The sequence below is a fragment of the Ranitomeya variabilis genome, chromosome 2 (assembly GCF_051348905.1).
Source record: "Ranitomeya variabilis isolate aRanVar5 chromosome 2, aRanVar5.hap1, whole genome shotgun sequence".
NCBI lineage: Eukaryota > Metazoa > Chordata > Amphibia > Anura > Dendrobatidae > Ranitomeya > Ranitomeya variabilis.
In genome coordinates, this window is record NC_135233.1 from 759,748,542 (window position 1) to 759,776,443 (window position 27,902).

A 27,902-nucleotide genomic window follows, 5' to 3' on the forward strand; every position below is an offset into this window, starting at 1 on the left:
CAACCACTAATGAAATGTATGTAAAGTTTTGACTTTTCCATAAGTAATAAAAATGCCTTAAAACATTATCTTATTAATAATTATGGTAATCCTAATTGACCTAAAACAGGAAAGGTTTATTCTGATTTCACGTCAGATACAGTGACATGTCTCAGCATGAATTGTAATTTTTGAGTTTTCTTAAAATGATCAAATCTATGGACAACATGAATCTAAATTAGTTTATTTTTTCTATATCAAAGACAATTGTGCATCATGACACAGGTTTTGGCCAACACATGCAAGATCAAGTGCATCTAAACATAAGAAGGAAGGCAGCCACAAACTAATGATTTGTCCATCATTGCATTAAGCATGTGTTTCCTTGCTTTAAAAAGGGCACCATTTTTTGGATTAACAGTGCCACATCTTTTCATGAGCTTTACTTCTAATATATAAAGCTGAATGTGTGTATGTGTGTCCGTCCGGGATTGACATCTGCACCGTCTCAGCTACAGCCACAAAATTTTGCACAGTCACACGTCTGGACCCCGAGAGCGTCATAGGCTATGTTGTGAGGCGAAATTTTAACTCCGCGCTTTCCAATTCACCAAACAATTTTGCCCCATCTACATAATGGGGAAAAAGTGAAAGGAAAAGTGTTGGAGGCAAATTGACAGCTGCCAGATGTGAACAAGGGGGACTTAACGAATGAGAGCGATGGCGCCAAAGAGTATATACCGTACAGTTGCTAAGGTGGGGCCCCGACACGGGATACTCACCACACAAGGGGATATGAACACAAACACAAAATGCGCCACACACTACCACGTGCTTGAACACATATATCACCCTCAGCACACATTTCACCACACATAAACCAACCTCGCCACATAAAAGTCGAAACACAAAAGTCGTCACTCAAAACTCGCTAAGCGCAAAATTCACCACATGCAAAACCCGCCACATGCAAAACTAGGCTCACACAAAACTAGCCACACGTGCAAAGCTCACCTCATGGAAAACTCACCACATGCAAAACTTGCACACGCGGAAAAATTGCCACATGCACAAAAGTTGCAACACATGCAAAAGTTGCCTCACACAAAACTTGCACATACTCAAAACGCACCACACATAAAACTCGCCACGCGCAAAACTCTCCATGTGCAAAACTTGCTGCACACAACTTGCTACACTAACCTGTCACATGCAACTCGACACACAAAAAGTTGCTACACGCATGTTGCCACATTCAACTCAACACACACAACTTGACACATGAAACTCGCCCTAAAACACACACAAGTCTGGTATTATCCTTCAAAAATAAAAATCTGATTAATAAGCAGACGAACTACAAGAGCAACAAATGTACCATATAGGAAATACGGCAGCTGTCAGTCACATGACCTGTCTATTATGTGTATGTGTGAGCTAATATATACTGCTAGGGGGGAGGGTGTCATGATCTCCATGGCTAGAGAACATAGCATAAGCCTATATAGGAACAAGCTCTTGGAAGATGGGAACTGTACTGACCATGAACTAAACCTACCGCACAACTAGAAGTAGCCAGGTAGCATGTCCTACTTTTTATCCCTATATGCCCAGCGCCGGCCGGAGAACTAAATAATGCTAGCAGAGGGAAATATAAGACCTGGCTCACCTCTAGAGAAATGCCCAAAAAGGAGACAGAGGCCCCCCACATATATTGGCGGTGATTTTAGATGAAATAACAAACACAGCAGGAAAATAGTTTTAGCAAATTTGAGGTCCGCTTTCTAGATAGCAGAAGACAGAAAGAACACTTTCATGGTCAGCAGAAAACCCTAACAAAACACCATCCAGAAATTACTTTAGGACTCTGGCATTAACTCATAATACCAGAGTGGCAATTCCTGATCAACAAGAGCTTTCCAGACACAGTAACGAAACTGCAGCTGTGAACTGGAACCAAAAAGCAAAAACAAACATGGACGAAAGTCCAACTTATCTAGTAGATGTCTGGGAGCAGGAACAAGCACAGAGAGGCTTCTGATAACATTGTTGACCGGCAAGCAACTAACAGAGAAGCCAGGTTATATAGCGACACCCAGATCTGATGAGAACAGGTGAACAGGAAAGATGATGACACAAGTTCAATTCCACCAGTGGCCACCGGGGGAGCCCAAAATCCAAATTCACAACAGTACCCCCCCCTCAAGGAGGGGGCACCGAACCCTCACCAGAACCACCAGGGCGATCAGGATGGGCCCTATGAAAGGCACGAACCAGATCGGAGGCATGAACATCAGATGCAGTGACCCAAGAATTATCCTCCTGGCCGTATCCCTTCCACTTGACCAGATACTGGAGTCTCCGTCTGGAAACACGGGAGTCTAGGATTTTCTCCACAACGTACTCCAACTCACCCTCAACCAACACCGGAGCAGGAGGCTCAACGGAAGGCACAACAGGTACCTCATACCTGCGCAATAACGACCGATGAAAAACGTTATGAATGGAAAAGGATGCAGGGAGGTCTAAACGGAAGGAAACAGGGTTAAGAATCTCCAATATTTTATACGGACCGATGAACCGAGGCTTAAACTTAGGAGAAGAGACCCTCATAGGGACAAAACGAGAAGACAACCACACCAAATCTCCAACACAAAGCCGAGGACCAACACGACGGTAACGGTTGGCAAAAAGCTGAGTCTTCTCCTGGGACAACTTCAAATTGTCCATCACCTGCCCCCAAATATGATGCAATCTCTCCACCACCGCATCCACTCCAGGACAATCCGAGGACTCCACCTGACCGGAGGAAAATCGAGGATGGAACCCCGAATTACAGAAAAACGGGGACACCAAGGTGGCAGAGCTGGCCCGATTATTGAGGGCGAACTCCGCCAATGGCAAAAAAGCAACCCAATCATCCTGGTCAGCAGACACAAAACACCTCAGATATGTCTCCAGGGTCTGATTAGTCCGCTCGGTCTGGCCATTAGTCTGAGGGTGAAAAGCAGACGAAAAAGACAAATCTATGCCCATCCTAGCACAGAATGCCCGCCAAAATCTAGACACAAATTGGGTTCCTCTGTCAGAAACGATATTCTCAGGAATACCATGCAAACGAACAACATTTTGAAAAAACAGGGGAACCAACTCGGAAGAAGAAGGCAATTTGGGCAGGGGAACCAAATGGACCATCTTAGAAAAACGGTCACACACCACCCAGATGACAGACATTTTCTGGGAAACAGGCAGATCTGAAATAAAATCCATCGAGATGTGCGTCCAAGGCCTCTTAGGAATAGGCAAGGGCAACAATAATCCACTAGCCCGAGAACAACAAGGCTTGGCCCGAGCACAAACGTCACAAGACTGCACAAAGCCTCGCACATCTCGTGACAGGGAAGGCCACCAGAAGGATCTTGCCACCAAATCCCTGGTACCGAAAATTCCAGGATGACCTGCCAATGCAGAAGAATGCACCTCAGAGATGACTCTACTGGTCCAATCATCAGGAACAAACAGCCTATCAGGCGGACAACGATCCGGTCTATCCGCCTGAAACTCCTGCAAGGCCCGCCGCAGGTCTGGAGAAACGGCTGACAAAATAACTCCATCCTTAAGGATACCTGTGGGCTCAGAGTTGCCGGGTGAATCAGGCTCAAAACTCCTAGAAAGGGCATCCGCCTTAACATTCTTAGAACCCGGTAGGTATGACACCACAAAATTAAACCGAGAAAAAAATAATGACCAGCGCGCCTGTCTAGGATTCAGGCGCCTGGCGGTCTCAAGATAAATCAAATTTTTGTGGTCAGTCAATACCACCACCTGATGTCTGGACCCCTCAAGCCAATGGCGCCACTCCTCAAACGCCCACTTCATGGCCAAAAGCTCCCGATTCCCAACATCATAATTCCGCTCAGCGGGCGAAAATTTACGGGAAAAGAAGGCACAAGGCCTCATCACGGAGCAGTCAGAACTTTTCTGCGACAACACTGCCCCAGCTCCGATCTCAGAAGCGTCGACCTCAACCTGAAAAGGAAGAGCCACATCAGGCTGACGCAACACAGGGGCAGAAGAAAAACGGCGCTTAAGCTCCTGAAAAGCCTCCACAGCATCAGGGGACCAATTAGCAACATCAGCACCCTGTCTAGTCAAATCGGTCAATGGCTTAACGACATCCGAAAAACCAGCAATAAATCGACGATAAAAGTTGGCAAAGCCCAAAAATTTCTGAAGACTTTTAAGAGAAGAGGGCTGCGTCCAATCACAAATAGCTTGAACCTTGACAGGATCCATCTCAATGGAAGAGGGAGAAAAAATATATCCCTAAAAGGAAATTCTCTGAACCCCAAAAACGCACTTAGAACCCTTGACACACAGAGAATTAGACCGCAAAACCTGAAAAACCCTCTTGACTTGCTGGACATGAGAGTCCCAGTCATCCGAAAAAATCAGAATATCATCCAGATACACTATCATAAATTTATCCAAAAAATCGCGGAAAATATCATGCATAAAGGACTGGAAGACTGAAGGGGCATTAGAAAGACCAAAAGGCATCACCAAATACTCAAAGTGGCCCTCGGGCGTATTAAATGCGGTTTTCCACTCATCCCCCTGCCTGATCCGCACCAAATTATACGCCCCACGGAGATCAATCTTAGAGAACCACTTGGCCCCCTTTATGCGAGCAAACAAATCAGTCAGCAACGGCAATGGGTATTGATATTTAACCGTGATTTTATTCAAAAGCCGATAATCAATACATGGTCTCAAAGAGCCGTCTTTCTTTGACACAAAGAAAAAGCCGGCTCCTAAGGGAGATGACGATGGACGAATATGTCCCTTTTCCAAGGACTCCTTTATATATTCTCGCATAGCAGCATGTTCAGGCACAGACAGATTAAATAAACGACCCTTTGGGTATTTACTACCCGGAATTAAATCTATAGCACAATCGCACTCACGGTGCGGAGGTAGTGAACCCAGCTTGGGTTCTTCAAAGACGTCACGATAATCAGACAGGAACTCAGGGATTTCAGAGGGAATAGATGATGAAATGGAAACCAAAGGTACGTCCCCATGAGTCCCCTTACATCCCCAGCTCAACACAGACATAGCTCTCCAGTCAAGGACTGGGTTGTGAGACTGCAGCCATGGCAATCCTAGCACCAAATCATCATGTAGATTATACAGCACCAGAAAACGAATAATCTCCTGGTGATCCGGATTAATACGCATAGTTACTTGTGTCCAGTATTGTGGTTTATTATTAGCCAATGGGGTGGAGTCAATCCCCTTCAGAGGAATAAGAGTCTCCAAAGGCTCTAAATCATACCCACAACGATTGGCAAAGGACCAATCCATAAGACTCAAAGCGGCGCCAGAGTCGATATAGGCGTCCGTGGTAATAGATGACAAAGAGCAAATCAGGGTCACAGACAAAATAAACTTAGACTGTAAAGTGCCAATGGAAACAGACTTATCAAGCTTTTTAGTACGCTTAGAGCATGCTGATATAACATGAGTAGAATCCCCACAATAGAAACACAACCCATTTTTCCGTCTAAAATTCTGCCGCTCGCTTCTGGACAGAATTCTATCACACTGCATACTTTCTGGCGTCTTCTCAGTGGACACCGCCAGATGGTGCACTGGTTTGCGCTCCCGCAGACGCCTATCGATCTGAATAGCCATTGTCATGGACTCATTCAGACCCGCAGGCACAGGGAACCCCACCATAACATCCTTAATGGCATCAGAGAGACCCTCTCTGAAAGTAGCCGCCAAGGCACACTCATTCCACTGAGTAAGCACAGACCATTTACGGAATCTCTGGCAGTAAATTTCAGCTTCATCTTGCCCCTGAGATAGGGACATCAAAGTTTTTTCTGCCTGAAGTTCCAAATGAGGTTCGTCATAAAGCAACCCCAAGGCCAGAAAAAACGCATCTACATTGCGCAACGCAGGATCCCCTGGTGCCAATGAAAAAGCCCAGTCTTGAGGGTCGCCACGGAGCAGAGAAATCACAATCCGAACCTGCTGTGCAGGGTCCCCGGCAGAACGAGATTCCAGGGACAAAAATAACTTGCAATTATTTCTAAAATTCTGAAAACCAGATCTATTCCCCGAGAAAAATTCCGGCAGAGGAATTCTCGGTTCAGATACCGGAGCATGAACAACAAAATCTTGCAAATTTTGTACTTTCGTGGTGAGATTATTCAAACCTGCAGTTACACTCTGAAGATCCATAATAAACAGGTGAACACAGAGCCATTCAAAGATTAGAAGGAGAGAGAAAAAAAAGAAAGACTGCAGCATAGACAGACTAGCAAATGATCCAATTAAGAGCACAAAAAAAAAAAAAAAAAAAACTCTCAGCAGACTTCTTATTTCCCTCCTTTCTCAGCCAAGGAATTAACCCTTTTTGCTGGCCGGTCAAACTGTCATGATCTCCATGGCTAGAGAACATAGCATAAGCCTATATAGGAACAAGCTCTTGGAAGATGGGAACTGTACTGACCATGAACTAAACCTACCGCACAACTAGAAGTAGCCAGGTAGCATGTCCTACTTTTTATCCCTATATGCCCAGCGCCGGCCGGAGAACTAAATAATGCTAGCAGAGGGAAATATAAGACCTGGCTCACCTCTAGAGAAATGCCCAAAAAGGAGACAGAGGCCCCCCACATATATTGGCGGTGATTTTAGATGAAATAACAAACACAGCAGGAAAATAGTTTTAGCAAATTTGAGGTCCGCTTTCTAGATAGCAGAAGACAGAAAGAACACTTTCATGGTCAGCAGAAAACCCTAACAAAACACCATCCAGAAATTACTTTAGGACTCTGGCATTAACTCATAATACCAGAGTGGCAATTCCTGATCAACAAGAGCTTTCCAGACACAGTAACGAAACTGCAGCTGTGAACTGGAACCAAAAAGCAAAAACAAACATGGACGAAAGTCCAACTTATCTAGTAGATGTCTGGGAGCAGGAACAAGCACAGAGAGGCTTCTGATAACATTGTTGACCGGCAAGCAACTAACAGAGAAGCCAGGTTATATAGCGACACCCAGATCTGATGAGAACAGGTGAACAGGAAAGATGATGACACAAGTTCAATTCCACCAGTGGCCACCGGGGGAGCCCAAAATCCAAATTCACAACAGGAGGGCTTCCTGTTGGCTGGGGATTTATCAGGCTGCCAATTTAGCTTACAAATACTGAGGTAAAAATACTGACCAAATAACGTGTGAACGAGGTCTACTGTAATACAGGAGGAGATGACACACAGATATATACTATATACAAGAGGAGATGACATACAGGTACATACTATATACAGGGGAGATGACAAAGGTATATACTATATACAGGAGCAGATGACACACTGGCATATACTATATGCAGGAGGAGATGACTTACAGGTATATACACTGTGTTCCACATTATTATGCAAATTGGATTTAAGTGTCGTAAAGGTTTAATTGTTTTGTTTTTCAAATAAACTGATGGATGGTATTGTGTCTCAGGGCTCAATAGATCACTGAAATCAATCTTAAACACATGTGATAATTAGTTTTCCAGGTAATTCTAATTAAAGGAAAACTACTTAAAAATGGTGTTCCACATTATTAAGCAGGCCACAGTTTTCAAGTAACATGGGAAAGAAAAAGGATCTCTCTGCTGCCGAAAAGCATCAAATAGTGCAATGCCTTGTGAAGGGATGAAAACATTAGAAATTTCCCAAAAATGTAAGCGTGATCATCGTATTGTTAAGAGATTTGTGGCTGAATATGAGCAGTGCACAGATATGTTCGTGTTGATGAAGGCATAATGAGGAAGGTTTCTGCCAGGCAAGTTCATCGGATTAAGAGAGCAGCTGCTAAAAAGCCATTACAAACCAGCAAACAGATATTTGAAGCTGCTGGTGCCTCTGGAGTCCCTTGAACCTCAAGGTGTAGGATCCTTCAAAGGCTTTCTTTGGTTCATAAACCTACTATTCAGCAACCCCTAAACAGTGTTCACAAGCAGAAATGGTTGTATTGGGCCCAGACATACATGAAGACTAATTTACAAACAGTCTTGTTAACTGATGAGTGTCGAGCAACCCTGGATGGTCCACATGGATAGCGTAGTGGATGGTTGGTGGATGGCCACCATGTCCCAACAAGGCTGTGACGTCAGCAAGGAGGTGGAGGAGTCATGTTTTAGGCCAGAATCATGGAGAAACAGCTGGTAGGGCCCTTTAAGGTTCCTGAAGGTGTGAAAATGACCTCTGCAAGGTATATAGAGTTTCTGACTGACAACTTTCTGCCATGGTATAAAAAGCAGAAACGTGCCTTCAGGAGCAAAATCATCTTCATGCATGACAATGCACCATCTCATGCTGCAAAGAATACCTCTGAGTCATTGGCTGCTATGGGCATAAAAGGAGATATACTCATGGTGTGGCCACCATCTTCCCCTGACCTCAACCCTATAGAAAACCTTTGGAGGATCATCAAGTCACAGATCTATGAGGGTGGGAGGCAGTTCACATCAAAACAGCAGCTCTGGGAGGCTATTCTGACTTCATGCAAAGAAATAGAAGCAGAAACTCTCCAAAAACTCACAAGTTCAATGGATGCCAGAATTGTGAAGGTGATATCAAAGAAGGGGTCCTATGTTAACATGTAACTTCGCCGGTTAGGATGTTTTGGAGTTACATAGCTTTTTTGTTCAGCGAATGTGACCTCCTAATGCTACAAATTCAACACATGAGCATTTTCAGTTCTTTAAAACATATCAAATGTTTAGAAATTCTACTGCGCGTAATAATTTGGAACAGTGCATTTTGAGTTTTTATTCATTTTGGAGATTATACTGTTATCATTGGGTGGTTTCTTCAATAAAATTCGATGTATACTCTAATGGGTGATGACTTTTATTAGACTGACTGTCATTTGCACTGACCATTTAGGAAAACCCGAGAAAAATATCATTTGCATAATAATTTGGAACACAGTGTACAGGAGGAGATGACGTAGGTATATACTATATATAGGAGGAGATGACATACAGGTATACACTATATAATAGAGGAGATGACACAAAGGTATATACAGGAGGAGATGACATACAGCAGGTGTATACTATATACAGGGGAGATTACATACAGGTATATACTATATATAGGAGGAGATGACATACAGGTATATACTATATACAGAAGAGATGACATACAGGTGTATACTATATACAGGGGAGATGACATACAGGTATATACTATATATAGGAGGAGATGACATACAGGTATATACTATATACAGGAGATGACATACAGGTGTATACTATATAAAAGGGAGATGACAAACATGTATATACTGAGGGGAAAATGTGAGGTGAAAATGAGAGGTGTGAGGTGAAAATGAAAAGGTGTGAGTGCAAAATGAGAGGAGTGAGGGAAAATAGTGGAGTGATCGGAAAATGACAGATGTGAGGTCGAAATGACAACTGTTAGGGGGGAATGAAAGGAGTGAGGGGGAAATTGAGAGATGTGAGCGGAAAATGAGAGATGTGAGGGGGAAAATGAGAGGTGTGAGGGAGAAAATGAAAGATTTGAGGGGGAAAATGAGAGGCGTGATGGGAAAATGAGAGAAGTGAGGTGCTATAACTAACCACAGATATTTACTATGCCCAGGCAACGCCAGGCTCTTCAGCTAGTATATATATATATTTGCTTTTTTTATGTATCTTGACTGCCTCAAATCTACCATGTGTGAATGCAGCATGTGCAAGCTTTTTATAAACATTTTTTATTAGTTCTCACATCTGAAAAACATGCATTTTAATACCCACTTTATCACATCTGCACATATCTGAACATTGTTTTATCACTCATATTTTTGAAACTCCCATTTTACAATTAACCACAGGATATACATTTGTTGCGTCAAATTTGACACTATCTCTGTATCCATTCTCTATAAAATTATTTCCAAACAATTAGATATGTCAGATGAAGTTAAATGTTGATAAATGTAATTTAATGCACCTACGATGGATTTGCTGCATATACGGTAATTAAAATGAATATATACATGGGATTACAGAACAGGAGAAGGACCTGGATATTCTGGTTACAAGTAAGCTGAGCAGCCATACTCAATGTCAAGCAGCAGCTGCAAAAGCAAACACGATTTTAGGATGTATCAAAAGTGAGGAAAAAAATCCCGTGATCCCAATGTATTGCCCCCACTATAAATCACTTGTAAGGCCACATCTAGAATATGGGATCCAGTTTTGGGCTCAATATGTTTTTTTTATTTTTAAAAGGTGTTGGAAAGCTACAGTCAGTTCAGTAGTGGGCAGCTAGATTATTACATGGGATGGAAGGTTTCTCTTAATAGATTAGAAAAATTGCACTGAAAAAGGTTCACATGATAGCCATGAAAGATGGACACTTGTCTTGCCTAATAATAACTCGCTTACTAATCACCATGTGTAATTTTATTGTTATGCCTGAAACACGTTAATCTTTCATGGCTATCATGTGAACCTGTTTCATTGGAAAGATTTTCTATCCATTTTTATTATGCAATCAAGAAGATTCCATTATTTTACTCCTGGACTGATCACTCTTATTTTTTTTTTACGCTATATATGGCTTAGAAATAGACACCTTAGAGGTGATCTCATTTATATGTGTACATACATGTCTGGACAAAACAAAGGGCTGGTACATGATTTATTCCTTACAATCACCCAAGAGACATTCACTGTGTGTGGAGCAAAGGAAATTCTGGTGGATAAATAGGAAAGGGCTCTTTACAGTTAGAGCAGTCAGACTGTTGAATACCCTACCACAAGCGGCAGTAATGGTAGATAGGTAGATACTATAACAGCATTTATACACTGTGCTCCAAATTATTATGCAAATTGGATTTAAGTGTCATAAAGATTTAAATGCTTTGTTTTTCAAATAAACTCATGGATGGTATTGTGTCTCAGAGCTCAATGGATCACTGAAATCAATCTTAAACACATGTGATAATTAGTTTTCCAGGTGATTCTAGTTAAAGGAAAACTACTTAAAAATGATGTTCCACATTATTAAGGGGCATAAAAGGAGATAAACTCATGGTGTGGCCACCATCTTCCCTTGACCTCAACCCTATAGAGAACCTTTGGAGTATCATCAAGCAAAAGATCTATGAGGGTGGGAGGCAGTTCACATCAAAACAACAGCTCTGGGAGGCTATTCTGACTTCATGCAAAGAAATAGAAGCAGAAACTCTCCAAAAACTCACAAGTTCAATGGATGCAAGAATTGTGAAGGTGACATCAAAGAAGGGTTCCTATGTTAACATGTAACTTGGCCTGTTAGGATGTTTTGGAGTTAAATAGCTTTTTTGTTCAGTGAATGTGACCTCCTAATGCTGCAAATTCCACAAATGAGCATTTTCAGTTCTTTAAAACATATCAAATGTTTAGAAATTCTACTGTGCCTAATAATTTGGAACACTGCATTTTAAGTTTTTACTCATTTTGGAGATTATACTGTTATCATTGGGAGGTTTCTTCAATAAAATGTTGTATACTCTAACGGGTGATGACTTTTATTAAGGCCCCGTCTCACATAGCGAGATCGCTAGCGAGATCGCTGCTGAGTCACAAGTTTTGTGACGCAACAGCGACCTCAGTAGCGATCTCGCTATGTGTGACACGTACCAGCGACCAGGCCCCTGCTGCGAGATCGCTGGTCGTGTCGGAATGGCCTGGACCTTTTTTTGGTCGTTGAGGTCCCGCTGACATCGCTGAATCGGTGTGTGTGACACGGATCCAGCGATGTCTTCACTGGTAACCAGGGTAAACATCGGGTTACTAAGCGCAGGGCCGCGCTTAGTAACCCGATGTTTGCCCTGGTTACCAGCGTAAAAGTAAAAAAAAACAAACAGTACATACTTACATTCCGGTGTCTGTCCCCCGGCGCTGTGCTTCTCTGCACTGTGAGCGCCAGCCGGAAAACACAGCACAGCGGTGACGTCACCGCTCTGCTTTCCGGCCGCTGTGCTTACACAGTGCAGAGAAGCAGAACGCCGGGGGACAGACACCGGAATGTAAGTATGTACTGTTTGGTTTTTTTTACTTTTACGCTGGTAACCAGGGTAAACATCGGGTTACTAAGCGCGGCCCTGCACTTAGTAACCCGATGTTTACCCTGGTTACCCGGGGACCTCGGCATCGTTGGTCGCTGGAGAGCGGTCTGTGTGACAGCTCCCCAGCGACCACACAGCGACAAAACAGCGACGCTGCAGCGATCAGCATCGTTGTCTGTATCGCTGCAGCGTCGCTGTGTGTGACGGGGCCTTTAGACTGACTGTTATTTGCACCAACCATTTAGGAAAATCCGAGAAAAATGTCATTTGCATAATAATTTGGAGCATGGTGTAAAGGGGCTGGATAATTTCCTCATGACAAATGGCATTGTGGATTATAAATAATCTAGTGATAGAGAATATAGAACTAGTGGAGAAAGGCTGAACTTGATGGATCCATATCTTTTTTCAACCTATATAATTATTTACTGTTACTATAAAGTTACATAGTTTCATAGGTTAAAAAACACAGGTTCCTTATTTTCTGGTCATTAGTCAGTAGTAAATATCCTTTTGCTACACACTGAGTTAACATTACATAATTATATGCCCAAAGAACGCAGTATAACACTTACCCGTGATGGGTTGGGCACAAGCGCTGCATTTTTGTGCAAAAAGATTACCAAAACAATCCATGCAGTATGGCATATCATCCTGCGATGTAAACTTTTCTCCAGCCAGTTTCTTCTTACATCCGGTACATAAAAAGCAATCGCGGTGAAAAGGCTGTTCTTCAAAAGATATTCCATCCTTGGTGATCGCCTGATCAAGCAAGACATTATGAAGAGGGGGTTTAACAAGTATATAATTATAATTCATGTAACTCAAAAAAAGTCAATATTAATAACACAATTAGTGTTGAGCATTCCGATACTGCAAATATCGGGTATCGGCCGATATTCGCTGTATCGGAATTCCGATACCGAGTTCCGATATTTTTGTGATATCGGAATCGGAAGTTCCCAGTGTATGGTTCCCAGGGTCTGGAGGAGAGGAGACTCTCCTACAGGCCCTGGGATCCATATTCATGTAAAAAATAAGGAATAAAAATAAAAAATATGGATATGCTCACCCCTCCGGCGGACCCTGGACCTTAGCAGTGTAACCGGCAGCCTCCGTTCCTAAGAATGCAGTGAGTGTACAGGACCTGCGATGACGTCGCGGTCTTGTGATTGGTCGCGTGACCGCTCATGTGACCACTCACGTGACCGCGACGTCATCGAAGGTCCTTCACTCACTGCATTCTTAGGAACGGAGGCTGCCGGTTACACCGCTAAGGTCCAGGGTCCGCCGGAGGGGTGAGTATATCCATATTTTTTATTTTTATTCTTTATTTTTTACATGAATATGGATCCCAGGGCCTGAAGGAGAGTTTCCTCTCCTTCAGACCCTGGGAACCATCCAGGATACCTTCCGATATTTGTGTCCCATTGACTTGTATTGGTATCGGGTATCGGTATCGGCGATATCCGATATTTTTTGGATATCGGCCGATCCAATCCGATACCGATACTTTCAAATATCGGACGGTATTGCTCAACACTAAACACAATATCAAACTGCATAAAAGAAAACGAATTTAATTAGAAATGTGTACCAGTCACATCAGCCACATTGGGAATAACGACACTGGAATATTTTTGGTTCTTGTGGACACTTCAAGGTAGATTTACTATTTTCAGACTGACTGGCACAAAAAATGCCCCCAAGTTGCAAATTGTAGGTATACTTGTAAATCTATTTATTATATCCACACCTATTTTTTAAGCTTGACGGATTAGTGATGAATTGTGTAGCTTACTTGCAAAATGGCCATTGACCAATATGCACCACAATGTTTGCACAAGAAAGAAGCCAAACAATAGGCAGTGTAAAAGTTAAGGTACCTTCACATGAAACGACTTTGTAACGATATCGCTAGCGATCCGTGACGTTGCAGCGTCCTGGCTAGCGATATCGTTTTGTTTGACACGCAGCAGCGATCAGGATCCTGCTGTGATATCGCTGGTCGCTGAATAAAGTCCAGAACTTTATTTGGTCGTCCAATCGCCGTGTATCGTTGTGTTTGAAAGCAAAAGCAACGATACCAGCGATGTTTTACACTGGTAACCAGGGTAAACATCGGGTTACCAAGCGCAGGGCCGCGCTTAGTAACCCGATGTTTACCCTGGTTACCAGCGTAAAAGTAAAAAAAACAAACAGTACATGCTCACCTGCGCGTCCCCCAGCGTCTGCTTCCTGACACTTACTGAGCGCCGGCCCTAAAGTGAAAGTGAAAGCACAGCGGTGACGTCTGCTGTTAGGGCCGGAGCTCAGTCAGTGTCAGGAAGCAGACGCTGGGGGACGCGCAGGTGAGCATGTACTGTTTGTTTTTTTTACTTTTACGCTGGTAACCAGGGTAAACATTGGGTTACTAAGCGCAGCCCTGCGCTTAGCAACCCGATGTTTACCCTGGTTACCCGGGGACCTCGGCATCGTTGGTCGCTGGAGAGCGGTCTGTGTGACAGCTCCCCAGCGATCAAACAGCGACGCTGCAGCGATCAGCATCGTTGTCGCTATCGCTGCAGCGTCGCTTCGTGTGAAGGTACCTTTAGTCAAGAGTGTTCATAGATCCAACAAATTTATTATTCAGCATGAGTCACTGTCGAAAAATCTAACACATGTTAAAACTGTAAAGTCTAACTTTTGCACTTCCATTTAGCAAATCATGGGGACATCAAACTGTGGTTTTGACTGTGTCATCGGAGTGTATGTAAGCTGAAACATTATTGAAACCAAGAACTTCAACATTTCTTCCTTCTGGTTTTATGTAATCTTTATGTAATCAGTAGTGTTGTGACTACCCTCACTTTGATGTGTTGGTGTGACCTCAGGTGACCACTAGAAGACAACCTAGTCTGTCTAAAATCAGTACAAACCCCCAACATCTAACACACACAGATATTCACATAGAACTGCCACCATAAAGGTTTGGTTCAAGAGCTTGTACCCTTTCGGAAAGTCTGTAGTTTCTCCCTGACTTCTCTCCACACAATTGAGCTCAGGACATGAATTTGTTTAACAACACAAGCTAGAACTTATGAAATGTAGTTTAAAATAACAAACTATAAAAATGCTTAATTGATACAAAAACATACATACAAAACATACAGTAAAAAAATGGAAAACCATTCTCTAAAAATAAAAGTAAATAAACCAGAAACCTTACACTTGTGTTTTATGTATAGGTTCAAAGTGCATGGGGTACTCAGAAACCATGACAAACCTTCAATTCGATTCACCCCCTAAGAAATGACCAACATCTCAAGTCTTAGGCCATGTTCACACGTCCTTATCACCTCCGGGTTGTAGCTTCAAATGAAAGTAATATATAGGCCCAATGTGAAAAAACACAATCCACGTAGGAATCTTTCCCAATAACTGACAATTATATTATATTTTCCATGGCAAGCAGAGTTTTCATTTGCATTAGAAAGAAAAATATTTAGGTGTGAGAGTCCTCAGTGGTTGATACCTTTTAATGGCTAACTGAAAAGATGGTAACAAATTGCAAGCTTTCGAGACTACTCAGGTCCCTTCATCAGGCAAAGACTAATAGAAATTCTGAAGAATCACATATTTATACACAACACAGCACAGAACTGTCATTATGGGAGAGTGATAAGTGATACAGTTGTGTCCATAAATATTGGAAAGTTCCTAGATTAGGAGTGAATGTTTGGTTGTCCATTTGCATCAGGAAACCCCTACTTTCTTGACTTAGTGTTTGCACTTCTATTGCTTATAGGCTGCTAGCGTACTACCTTCTGCACACATATTTTAAAAGGAAAGACTTAAATGTAGTGCTACCTGTGCATAAACAATTTCCAGGGAGAGACAGGAAAACAGTACTATCTGTGCATATATTAATTACAGGAAGACAGTTCTATCTACGTCATTTACAGGAAAAGATAGGAAGTGATGTTGAGGGATTGGATGATAATAGGACAAGAACTGTAGAAAAACACAAAAGGGTATTTTAAATTATGCTACCTTTTATTGAGCCCTCTACATTCTCAAATATGTCCATATGTATATTAATAATTTACTCATTTGATGTAAACAGCTAGATCTGTCATATAAACGGTATACAGCAATTTTGGCTATCTGCCATAGTAACATGCTAAATCTAGTAACAAAGCAAGATAGACAGAAGATCCTATTATGCTTCACTGTTGATCCAGAAGAAGGCTATGAACCTCTAATATCACGGAATATTGATATTTTGGTATTACTCGTATATTTATTGTATATGTAAACATAACATGCTACTGGATAATTGCTTAAAATTGGACACACAATGTATATAAAGTACCTTTTTGCAGGCGGCACAGTGCTGTGCAAAGTCTTTCTCATAGCAATCAACACAATATAGGCTAGAGTGCTTGGGCACAAATGATTTCGATCCTATAGGCTGCTGACAGCCTTGGCATACAAAGCATGTCTCATGCCAATTACAGCCCTTATACTCAATCTTACGAGAACCTGTAATATAAAGGAACATCTTTGAAGAGAGATGTAATCATCAGCAATAATATAAATAACAAAAAATCAAAAGAGCAGCAAAGACTGTAAAACAAAGAGGTTGTATAGACAAAATTACGAGGGAAGGCTTGTCTGCATTTCTGAAACTTGTTGGATTTGATTTTAGGATATAAATGGTATGACCCCAAAACAGAGATGAAATCAGTCTGCAGCATTGAAGCTCCAATTCATGAAACAGTTTTCACCAGAATTCTGGTGTAAAATTGTCTAAAAATGTTCCAAAATCTTAACGCCTCCTGTAGTTCTCCAAACATTTTGAACATTTTGTAACTTTGGGCATTTTTACACCAGTCCTAACAAACTCTCCCAATTTTTTAAATAGTGGGTTGAGCTTAGTCACAGAGCAAGGAAAGCACTACCATCAAATTAATCACAAATGTTGTATAAATTACAAAAAATAAATGTACACCGAATTGCTGACTGAAGTGCATTTTTGGTGGTGGCGCATGTCCTGCTGAAAAATGTGCCAAATTCGTGTTACTTAAGAAATTGGTGCATGTAGTGCCAGCATCTCTGCCTTCATTCCCTGGCAGAGACGCCAACTCACTCACCCCATGGTCCTGCACTTCCTCCCTCCTCTCCTGCTGCTGATGTCTGTGGTATGCGCACAGCATGCAGATACCCAGGCCCTGTGCTTAGGTTGAGCATATTCCCACCTTCTTAAAGGAGCCAGTTGCGCACCTTCCTAAAGTGTCCAAAGCCAATGTATACCTGCTTTTCAGCCGTGGCTGCCTGCCTGTCTAGCATTCCGGGCCATTCTTTCCTCCTGTCCTTGGGGCTCAGCTGCCATCCACCCAGGGTCAGTCTTGGTGGAGCACCTGGTCCTGCCTCCCTCGACCCTACTCGGATCACTGTATTATCTGCTGCCATGCACCCTACATCGGACTTGGTGAGCCATCTAGTCACGCCTCTCCAAGCTCTCCTCATATCACAGCACATTGGCTCCACCACCCAGTCCGTTACATTGCATCTTACTCCAGTGTTTTCTTCATCAAGACTCATTTGCAAATGTCAGTCTTAATCATTTTTATCTCCAAAGAATGATTTAGAAATATATGGGCACGCATTAACAAGAACATTGAGAATAGATAAAAATACCAATTTCTATGGACCTGGTTTGGTTCTTGACACTCTTCTGTGTCCACCAAATGTGATGTTCTCAAGGAATACCACAAGTTCTATGAGCATGGGAGAAGTTAAAGAAGATGCAGTTAGTAATCACAGTTGGGCCTCTTTCCTACATGAGAAAACACTTCCGTAGAAGATGGGGACTTGCTACAAATATTGCATTAATATTGCTTAAGACAAAGACAGCATTTTTTAGCAAATTTTTTTAACCAATTCAAGACAGAGCCCTTTTTCATTTTTGAGTTTCTGTTTCTCTCTCCCCTTCTACCGATAGCCATAACTTTTTTATTTTTCCGTCAATACGGCCAAGTGAGGGCTTGTTTATTGCAAGACAAGTTGTACTTTTTAATGATATCATTGATTTTACCATGTCATGTACTCGAAAACTGGAAAGAAATTCCAAGTGAGGTGAAATTGCAAAGAAAAGTGCAATTTCACAATGTTTTTTTAATTTGTTTTTTTACCATGTTCGCCAAATGCTAAAACTGACCTGCCAATATGATTCTCCAGGTCATTATGAGATCATAGCCACCAAACGTGTCTAGGTTCTTTTTTATTTAAGTGGTGAAAAAAAATCCAAATTTTGTTTAAAAAAAAAAAAAATGCGTCATTTTCCGAGATCAATAGCATCTCCATTTTTCGTGATCTGGGGTTGCGTGAGGGCTTATTTTTTGCACTGACGTTTTTAACTATACCATTTTGGTGCAGATACGATCTTTTCATCTCCCGTTATTGCATTTTAATGCAATGTTGCGGGGACAAAAAAAACGTAATTCTGGCATTTGACTTTTTACTCGCTACGCCATTTAGCGAGCGGGCTAATTTTTTTTATATTGATAGATCGGGTAATTCTGAATGCAGTAATACCAAATATGTGTATGTTTTGAGGTTTTATATTTTATTTTGAATGGGGCAAAAGGGGGGTGATTTAAACTTTTATAATTTTTTGTTTTTTTAATATTTTTAAAAACATTTTTTTTTACTTTTGGCATGAGAGAATAGAAGCTGCCATTACCCGATTGGCTCTCCTACATACAGGCGATGATCAGATCACCAGTATGTAACAGAATTGCTGACTTGTTATGAGCGCAGACCACCGGGTGGCGCTCATAGCAAGCCGGCAATGACAACCATAGAAGTCTGAAGGAGGTGTCTGGTTGTCATGCCAACCCATCAGTGACCCGCGATCACGTGACGGGGTCACCGATGGGCAGATTTCCGTCGCAATTGCCGGTAGCGCATGTTAAATGCTGCTGTCAGCATTTGACAGCGGCATTTAACGGATTAATAGCCGCGAGTGAATCGCGGGCACATGCCAGCTGTTCAAAACATCTTACATGTGCCGGGAAAGGTGTGGGCTAAGTGCCGGAACCCATATCAAGGGTGAGAACCGACGCGCGCCGTACTAGTATGGCGCATGTCGTGAAGGGGTTAATGAAAAAAGTTTGAGACCAATATTAAAGATTTAATATTTAATTATTAATTTTACTTACTTATATAGCACCATTACTTCCACAGTGCTTCACAGACATCATTACTCTCCCCATTGGGGCTCACAATCTGAATTCCCTATTAGTATGTCTTTGAAGTGTGGGAGGAGACGAAGGCAAACATTGGGAGAGCATACAATTTCAATAGCAAAATATTAAAGGGGTTGTCCAGGCTTTTCACAAGTCTGCAGTTAATCTGTGATTGCAGACTTGTGAATTCTCACATCTGGCAGAGCACAAGCTGTGAGGATTCTCTGCTTCCGGTGGCAAGACTGTTCGCTCATGTGACTGCAAGTATGTACTAAGCATACTCCAGGCCACATTCTGACTAGACTGCACAGCTCGCTGAGTTCACTTGCATTGAGTGTGACTGCGCACACATAGAATGTGGTCGGACATATGCATATCTTGTAATCTGTCACGTTCTCACCACCAGCGCTGGAGAATCCGCACAGCGCTGCATGCAAAGTGATTCATGATTCTGCACTCAGTGACTCCAGACTTATGTGAAAAGCCTGGACAACCCCTTTAGACAGTCTACATGTAAAGTTGTAAGACAAGACTCTCTTTACCATGTAAAATGACTATGGAGGGTCCAGCATGGCATTCATATTTGTGTTAAAACTGGATCGTCAACATTTACAAGACACGAGTTGTCCCAGAAAACGTGTAATCTGTGTAGGCTTCTACCATTATTATGGAGGATGACTTTAACTACAATATGTTGTTTACTTTTATTTATCTTACTGCGCCAATTTTAGTCTTATTTTTGTAGTACTGTTTTTCATATTGACTTGATGTCCACTTATTTTAGCATAGTTTGGGATTTTTCCATTACGTTTTTTGATGGAGACTATGCATGGATCCTAACAGATCCAGTTAACTTGAACAAGTTCTAGGATATCACCTAACCTCGGTCATTACATAGATTAATAGATAAATGACTCCTGCACCCTGACATTAATCACTTACTGTAAGGTACCCAAATACATGAGATGAAAGTCAACCACTCCCATTGATTTTGGGAGGACTGGCGACCATCTAACATGGTTTAATGCTCCTGTGACAAATGAGATTAGAAAAGACTAGGAATGGGCACATTGAATTTAAAGGCCCCATTCTTCCTGGAAATAAACTCTGAGGTGGCAGGCAGTGGGGTACTCCCCTCCATGCAGAACATCATGCTCAACCGAATGTTGATAGCCACCATTAGAACACACAAAAGTGGATGAGAATGAAGAACAATTTACCTAAGAGGTAAACCTACCTGACTAAGGCTGGTTTCACACTTGCGTTTTGATTTGCAGCGTTTTAGCGCTAAAAAACGCATGCGTTTTTTTTCTATACTTAACATTAAAAACGCATGCGTTTTTTAGCAACGTTTTCAGCAACGCATACGTTTTTTGGCGCGTGCGTTTAGTTGCAGAAATGCAACCTGTAGTAATTTCTAGCGGCATTTTTTTGCCGCAAAAAAACGCATGCGTTTATTCGCGGCAAAAAAATGCGTTGCTGTCTATGTAAACGCATGCGTTTTTAAGCACATGCGTTTGCTTGCGTTAAAAACGCATGCATTTTTATAGAAAAACACAAGAAAACACAAGAAAAAACAAGAAAACCCTAACCCTAACCCTAGGGTTACTAGGGATCCTAACCCTAACCCTAACCCTAACCCTAGCTATTTCTGTTTATAGTGGGTTTTCTAGTTGATTTTGATGATTGGCAGCTGTCACACACTTCTCAGCATGCATTTAAAAAATGCAAACGCAGGAAAAAACGCATGTAAACGCAGAAAAACGCCGCGTTTTTTCTGCATGCAAAAACGCATGCGTCTAAAAAACGCGGCGTTTTGCCACGTTTACATGCGTTTTTTCACCACATGCGTTTTTTTTTTAAACGCTGCAGATCAAAACGCAAGTGTGAAACCAGCCTAAGGGATATGTGCCACATGAAAAAGAAAAAAAAATGATCTATAGGGTTCCTCTTTAGTGATCTGCAGAGAGATGAGTCTTACCAGGCATTATGGTGGCCTTGCAGCTAAAACACTTTGCAGAATACTCAGTAGAGTAACAGTCAATACACAGCAGGAGCTCATCCTTGGCAGCAAATGGCTTCTCCACCAAAGAACACGTGCACTTGACACATTTAAAGCAAGCTTCATGCCAATGGCTGTCTTTATAGGAAAGATCCTGGAAGAAAAATAAACCTTCATTAGGGTATGCGCACATGTTGAGTATGTCCAGCAGGTTTTTCTGCAGTAAAAACCAGTGTTGCCAGAAAAAAATGCAGTGTTAAAAATGTGTGTTTCTGCATGCATTTCTATCCAATTCATTTGAGTGAAAATCACTACGAAAAAAGCTGAAAGAATTAAAATGCTGCAGTTTTGAGAAGACTATTTGGTTCAAAAACCGCAAGGAAAAAATAAGCAGCATGTGCAGGAGATTTCAGAAATCTCATTCGCTTTGCTGATTCTCCATTTTTTTTTTTCAAGGCAAAAATGCGCTGAAAAACATGGCAAATACACAGCATGGGAAAAGTCTAATCTTTAAATAAATGCATATAGACAATGTGATGCAGTGACCCATGCTGCAGCTAGGGGGCGCTATGTAGGCTCCTCAGGATACGCATGGAGGCATAACTAGGTTTGTGAAACAGGGACCAGCATGATTGTAAATGGCCGGTATGTGTCGCAGAGGGAGTCTGCGCTGTAAGCCAATATTGTTGTTTTGGGACTTGTAGTTCCATAAGAGTTGTGTTTGTGTAGCTTTAAAGGGAGGCTTACAGGGTTAGTCAGAGAGCTTGGCGGGTCTGACTAACCACACACATCTCCCACCTATAGGAGTAGTTACAAGTATATAATGTGACCATGGTGTGGTCACATGGAGAGTGTGTAAGGTCCTGGAAGGTCTATGTGTTAGAAGGTCCCAGGTGGGGACAGACTTCCTGAAGAGCACATGGTGAGGCCTTGGACCTGGAGGCCTATGTGTTGAAAGATCCTGTGGAGCAGGAGATCCTGGAAGCTAACCCAGAGTAAGGAGAACTGTGTGAACTGACAGGGGGTCAGTTAATGAACTGTGCGGTGACCCATGGTAACTGGACGGAAAGAGGTCCAGCATGTTTAGAGACTGCAACCTAATGTCGTGTGTTGGTGCCTGTTGTGTTCCATGGACATTAATGAACTTTTCGGCGTGCAGTCACCCACGGTAACTGGACAAAGAGGTCTGGCGTGTTTAGTGACTGTAAGTTAAAGCCGTATACTATGAAGTGCTGTGGAATATGTGTTAAGCCTGTGACATATATAATATGGCCTCAAATGGTTTATGAGTGCAAAATAAACCAGATAGACTGTTTTTGTGAGAAAAACGTGCCCATGTGCCTTAATTACGTTGCTAAGTGAGTATTCCCCAACCCGTTAGTGATCACGGCATCACAACAAATAAAAACATTTTTCCTAAATGGCCCAATACAATTTGTCCAGAAGACATCACTGATCCAACAGACATTATTGATGGCGGTGACTAAATGAATTTTCATTGACAAATAAAAAAAAATTATATGGAATATATATTTCCGTGTGTGTAGGGATGTGGACTGTCTTACCCTGTTCCTGCTGCTGAAGACAACATACGCACTGTCTGAATATCGTCATGTGGTTTTATGTGAAATAACGTGTCTAATATAATCTAATGTACAGGATATAAAGTGTTAATGCATAATATGTGGCATAAGGGTAAGCTTAGGACAGCATAGAATATAGCATATGGATATTAGGTTAGCATGTAAGACAGGAAATGGTTAAGGATAGGATTAGCCCAGTGGAAGGGCATTGGTGTTGATAAGAAAGAATCTCAATTTGGCTGCGAACTGCCTTGGCCAATGCTGCCCCTAGCAACTCACCACCCCACCTGAACCTGAACTCCACTATACACTTCACTAGCTGACACTGAACTCCCTCTAACCAGAGAGCCTCTAACTAATGTTTGGAGCCTAGGGCTCGAGGCAGGTGCCATGGAGTGGGCCATGTCTGTCGACATGACAAGGTCGATGGACATGGAGTTACATGAGAGGCAGGTGGCCAGTCCCAGTTGCACTGCCAGAGTGGACAAAAAAACTCTGGGGATGATGGAGTCAGCTTTGGGGTAGTTCAGAATAAATATGTGGCAGAACAGAAGATGAGTTGTACTAAGAAGGATGGAAGTCTGAATTCCTGTGCCCTATCCCACCTGTACCCACCTGATGAAATTGAACTGTTTAGTAAAAGTTTGACTGTTGCAAAGAACCTGGTGTCCCATGCATCCTTAGGACAGAAGCCTGAAGGCAGCAGAGGCCTGCGGCCTACAAATGATTGTGATGAACCCCACACCACCCCTTGTCTGTAAAGTGCCATATCATGGCCAAAAGTATTGGCACCCTTGAAATTATTTCAGAAAATGAAGTATTTCTTCCAGAAAATATTTGGAATTACACATGTTTTGTTATACACCTGCTCATTTCCTTTGTGTGCATTGGAACAACACAAAAAATAGAGACAAAAAGGTCAAATTGGACACAATTTCACACTAAACCCCAAAAATGGGCAGGACAAAATTGTTGTTCCAAAAATGTGAGTAAAAACCTTTGTTTCATGCATGTGATGCTCGTTCAGACTCAACTGTGCCAAGTAACAAGTGTGGGCAATATGAAAATCGCACTTCAAACCAGATAAATAGGTGAAAGTTTACTCAACCTTTGCATTGTGTGTCTGTGTGCCACACTAAGCATGGAGAATAGAAAGAGAAGAGAATTGTCTGATAACTTGTAACCATAGTCTACAGTGCGCTAAATAATCAAGAAGTTTACCACTCATGGCACTGTAGCTAAACTCCCTGGACATGGATGTAAAAAAAAAATTATGAAACATTGCAACGCAGGATAGTCCAGATGGTGTATAAGCAAGGCTAATCAAGATCCAAAGAAATTCAATCTGTCCTCCAGGCGAACTATCAGTGTTAGCACAAACTATCCGTTTACATTGGAATGAAATGAAACACTATGGCAGGAGATCTTGGAGGACCCCACTGCTGACATAGAGACCTATAAAAAAAAATTAGACTGCAGTTTTCCAAAAATGTATGTGAGTAAGCCAAAATTCTTCTTGGAAATCATCTTGTGGACAGATGAAACCAAGAGAGATCTTTTTGGTAAAGCACAGTATTCTACTGTTTGCCAAAAACAGAATGAGGCCTACAAATAAAGGAACACAGTACCTACAGTCAACTATGGTGGAGGTTCAAATACGTTTTGAGGTTGTTTTATTGCCACTGTCACTGAATGCCTTAACTGTGTGCAAGGTATCATGAAATCTGAAGATTAACAAAAGATTTTGGGTTTCAATGCAGTGCTCGAAAGCTGGGTTTGAGCCCTAGTTCATGGGGGCCTAGCAATGAAAAATGTTTTTAAGAGAAGGCATCCTTGAAATATGAGAGATCTGGGGCAGATAGTGGTCCCAAATTCCAGTTGACAGGTGTAGGATGCTTGTTGATGGTTATTGGAATTGATTGCAGTTATTTATTCCAAAGGGTGTGCAACCAAATATTAAGTTGAGGGTGTCAACAATTTGGTCCTGCCCATTTTTGGGGTTGAGCTTGAAATTATGTCCAGTTAGCTTTTTTTCCCTGTTTTTTTGTGTTGCTCCAATACAAACAAACAAAAAAAAACATGTACAACAAAACATGTGTAACTGCAATAATCTTCTGGGAGAAAATCTTCATTTTCTGGAACAATTTCAAGAGTGCTAACACTTTTAGCCTTGAATATATACGGGTGTTTACTTGTTACAGATACTTCTTTGAAAGTCAGTATCTCTCTAAAAATCTTTAATATGTAATACATTTTTCCAATGGAAGCATGCTGCCATATTGTGGATTGCATATCTTTTCATTGATCCTCTTGCACCATGCATGCTTCTAACGCTCATGTGCAGGCAGAAGAAACCATTCTCATGCCTATTGGAGCAGAGAGCAGTATGATAGTGATAGACAGTGAAATGCTATGGAACAGCAATAAAAAAAATTCTAATAAAATAAAACTATGGCCCCCAACATCAGTGCCCACATTATCAGTCACTCCACATTCTCTTATGACTAAACGGCGAGATCTTGAAAATTATCCTGGGATCTCTCTGCTTAGTGCAGAGACCATGTCGCTGAAAGAGTGAATGATAATGTGTGCACTGCGGTTAGGGACACAGTTTTACCTTATCAGAGAAGCTTTTATTAATGCTCCTCAGCACTTCACATCCATCACTATCACACAGTATGACATGCATGGACAATGAAGTGTTATTGAGCTGCAGCGAAAACTCTTCTTATAAAGTAAAACTGTGTCCCTAACAGCTGAGTGCACATAGTATTTCATGCAATAGAACCAAACTTGATTTTTCTGCTCGATCACGCTGTGCTGGGCAGATAGATCAGTTTTGTGCTTTGGAATGACTTTGCAGTGCCACTAGTTATGTGGGTAAAGGCCCCGTCTCACACAGCGACGCTGCAGCGATACAGACAACGATGCTGATCGCTGCAGCGTCGCTGTTTTGTCGCTCTGTGGTCGCTGGGGAGCTGTCACACAGACAGCTCTCTCCAGCGACCAACGATCAGGGGTATGACTTCGGCATCGTTGAAACTGTCTTCAACGATGCCGAAGTCCCCCTGCAGCACCCAGGTAACCAGGGTAAACATCGGGTTACTAAGCGCAGGGCCGCGCTTAGTAACCCGATGTTTACCCTGGTTACCAAAAAAAACAAACACTACATACTCACCATCTGTTGCCCGTCAGGTCCCTTGGCGTCTGCTTCCTGCTCTGACTGAGCCGCCGTACAGTGAGAGCAGAGCGCAGCGGTGACGTCACTGCTGTGCTCTCACTTTACGGCGGCAGTCAGAGCAGGAAGCAGACGCCAAGGGACCTGACGGGCAACAGATGGTGAGTATGTACTGTTTGTTTTTTTTTACATTTATGCTGGTAACCAGGGTAAACATCGGGTTACTAAGCGCGGCCCTGCGCTTAGTAACCCGATGTTTACCCTGGTTACCAGTGAAGACATCGCTGGATCGGTGTCACACACACCGATTCAGCGATGTCAGCGGGACCTCAACGACCAAAAAAAGGTCCAGGCCATTCTGACACGACCAGCGATCTCGCAGCAGGGGCCTGGTCGCTGGTACGTGTCACACATAGCGAGATCGCTACTGAGGTCGCTGTTGCGTCACAAAACTTGTGACTCAGCAGCGATCTCGCTAGCGATCTCGCTATGTGAGACGGGGCCTTAACTTTCGGGAATGATTCAGGCATTTGACGATTTGCATACAATTGGCTCACCCTTCATATGGTGTGCAAATGCCTTTACCTAATGCTGTTTTTAATGGATTTTAGATGTATTTATTGTTTCATTTGTAATATATGAAAATAAAATAGAGGGGTGATTTTTAATGATACAGTAGGTACTCTTTTTAAAGTTAAGTTTTACACTCCAGGACAAACTTGTATATAGAATCATAGAATGTTAGCGTTGTAAGGGACCTCAAGGTTCTTCGTGTCCAACCCCCTGCTCCATGCAGGATTCACTAAACCATCTCAGATGACTGTCTAACCTCTGTTTAAAGAATTCCATTGAAGAAATTGACACCTCTTGTTGTAGCCTGTTCCACTCATTGATCACCCTCACTGTCTAAAAGTTTTTTCTAATATCTAATCTGTATCTAGTCATATCCTGATCAAATTAAAAAAAAAGTCCAAAAAATGATTTTTTTGTTGTTGTCAAATTCAAGTAGTGCAAGAATTCCGATGCCAATACCTCCGATCCGTCCCATATCAAGAGGAGGTTGTCTAAACTCAGTCACTTTAAACTGAACTACACTTTAAGAAACCCGCACAGACTAATTTCTACTAATCTCAGTATCACTGGATTATGTTTATTCACACTTCCTCCATTTACCTTAGAATCACATTCAATTGGGTTTTTACATCCTTCACATTTATTTGCAAAAATGCTTTCAAAGCATTTGACACAGTATGGATTGTCTTCTCTTTCAGTATATTTTTGACCGTAAAGGGATTTCTTACAGTGGTAGCAGTCAAAAGCTTTGTCATCCATGACAATAATTCAGCTGAAAGATAAGAAAACAGTAAAATATATATAAAAAAACAATGATGATGGAATGTTACTAGATGAATGGTAATCAACCGATACATTAAAATACTGAAATACTAATGCAGAAAAAGAAAAACCCGTTTGATTTTCAAATTACATTTTTGAAGAATTGTGTTCAGAACACCATGTGAATAAAGCAGCACACGTAAGACATAGTAGATAAATACCATCTATTAACATAAAATGCATACTGCAGGGTGTGCCAAAGTGAAATAAATGAGGCTATTAAGTACTGATCTACATACTAAGAACCATTATAGAACATCTTGTAGAAGAAACTATACAATCAATATTTCCTGTGGAAACCCAATTTACAACACTTCTAGCCTTTATCTGCATCCTAACTTGCATTAACATACTAAAGCTGCTGAATCTGTGTAATAAGATAAGCCTAT

The 27,902-nt window shown here is 41.8% G+C and overlaps 2 protein-coding genes across 5 annotated transcripts in view; one reads left to right on the top strand and one right to left on the bottom strand.

Annotated features, from left to right (window-relative positions):
- Positions 1-27,902, top strand: part of LOC143809899 (uncharacterized) — an 848,616-nt gene that overhangs the window by 122,899 nt on the left and 697,815 nt on the right. The gene's annotated exons all lie outside the window — the stretch shown is intronic.
- Positions 1-27,902, bottom strand: part of FHL5 (four and a half LIM domains 5) — a 105,012-nt gene that overhangs the window by 3,843 nt on the left and 73,267 nt on the right. For all 4 annotated transcript variants that reach the window (XM_077289697.1, XM_077289700.1, XM_077289699.1 and 1 more), the window contains 4 exons: positions 27,292-27,463; positions 21,337-21,511; positions 16,478-16,647; positions 12,699-12,885 (listed from right to left, as the gene is read on the bottom strand). In XM_077289697.1, the coding sequence (XP_077145812.1) occupies positions 12,699-12,885; positions 16,478-16,647; positions 21,337-21,511; positions 27,292-27,450 (691 nt within the window). In that variant the 5' untranslated portion in view covers positions 27,451-27,463. The remainder of the gene's footprint in view (positions 1-12,698; positions 12,886-16,477; positions 16,648-21,336; positions 21,512-27,291; positions 27,464-27,902) is intronic.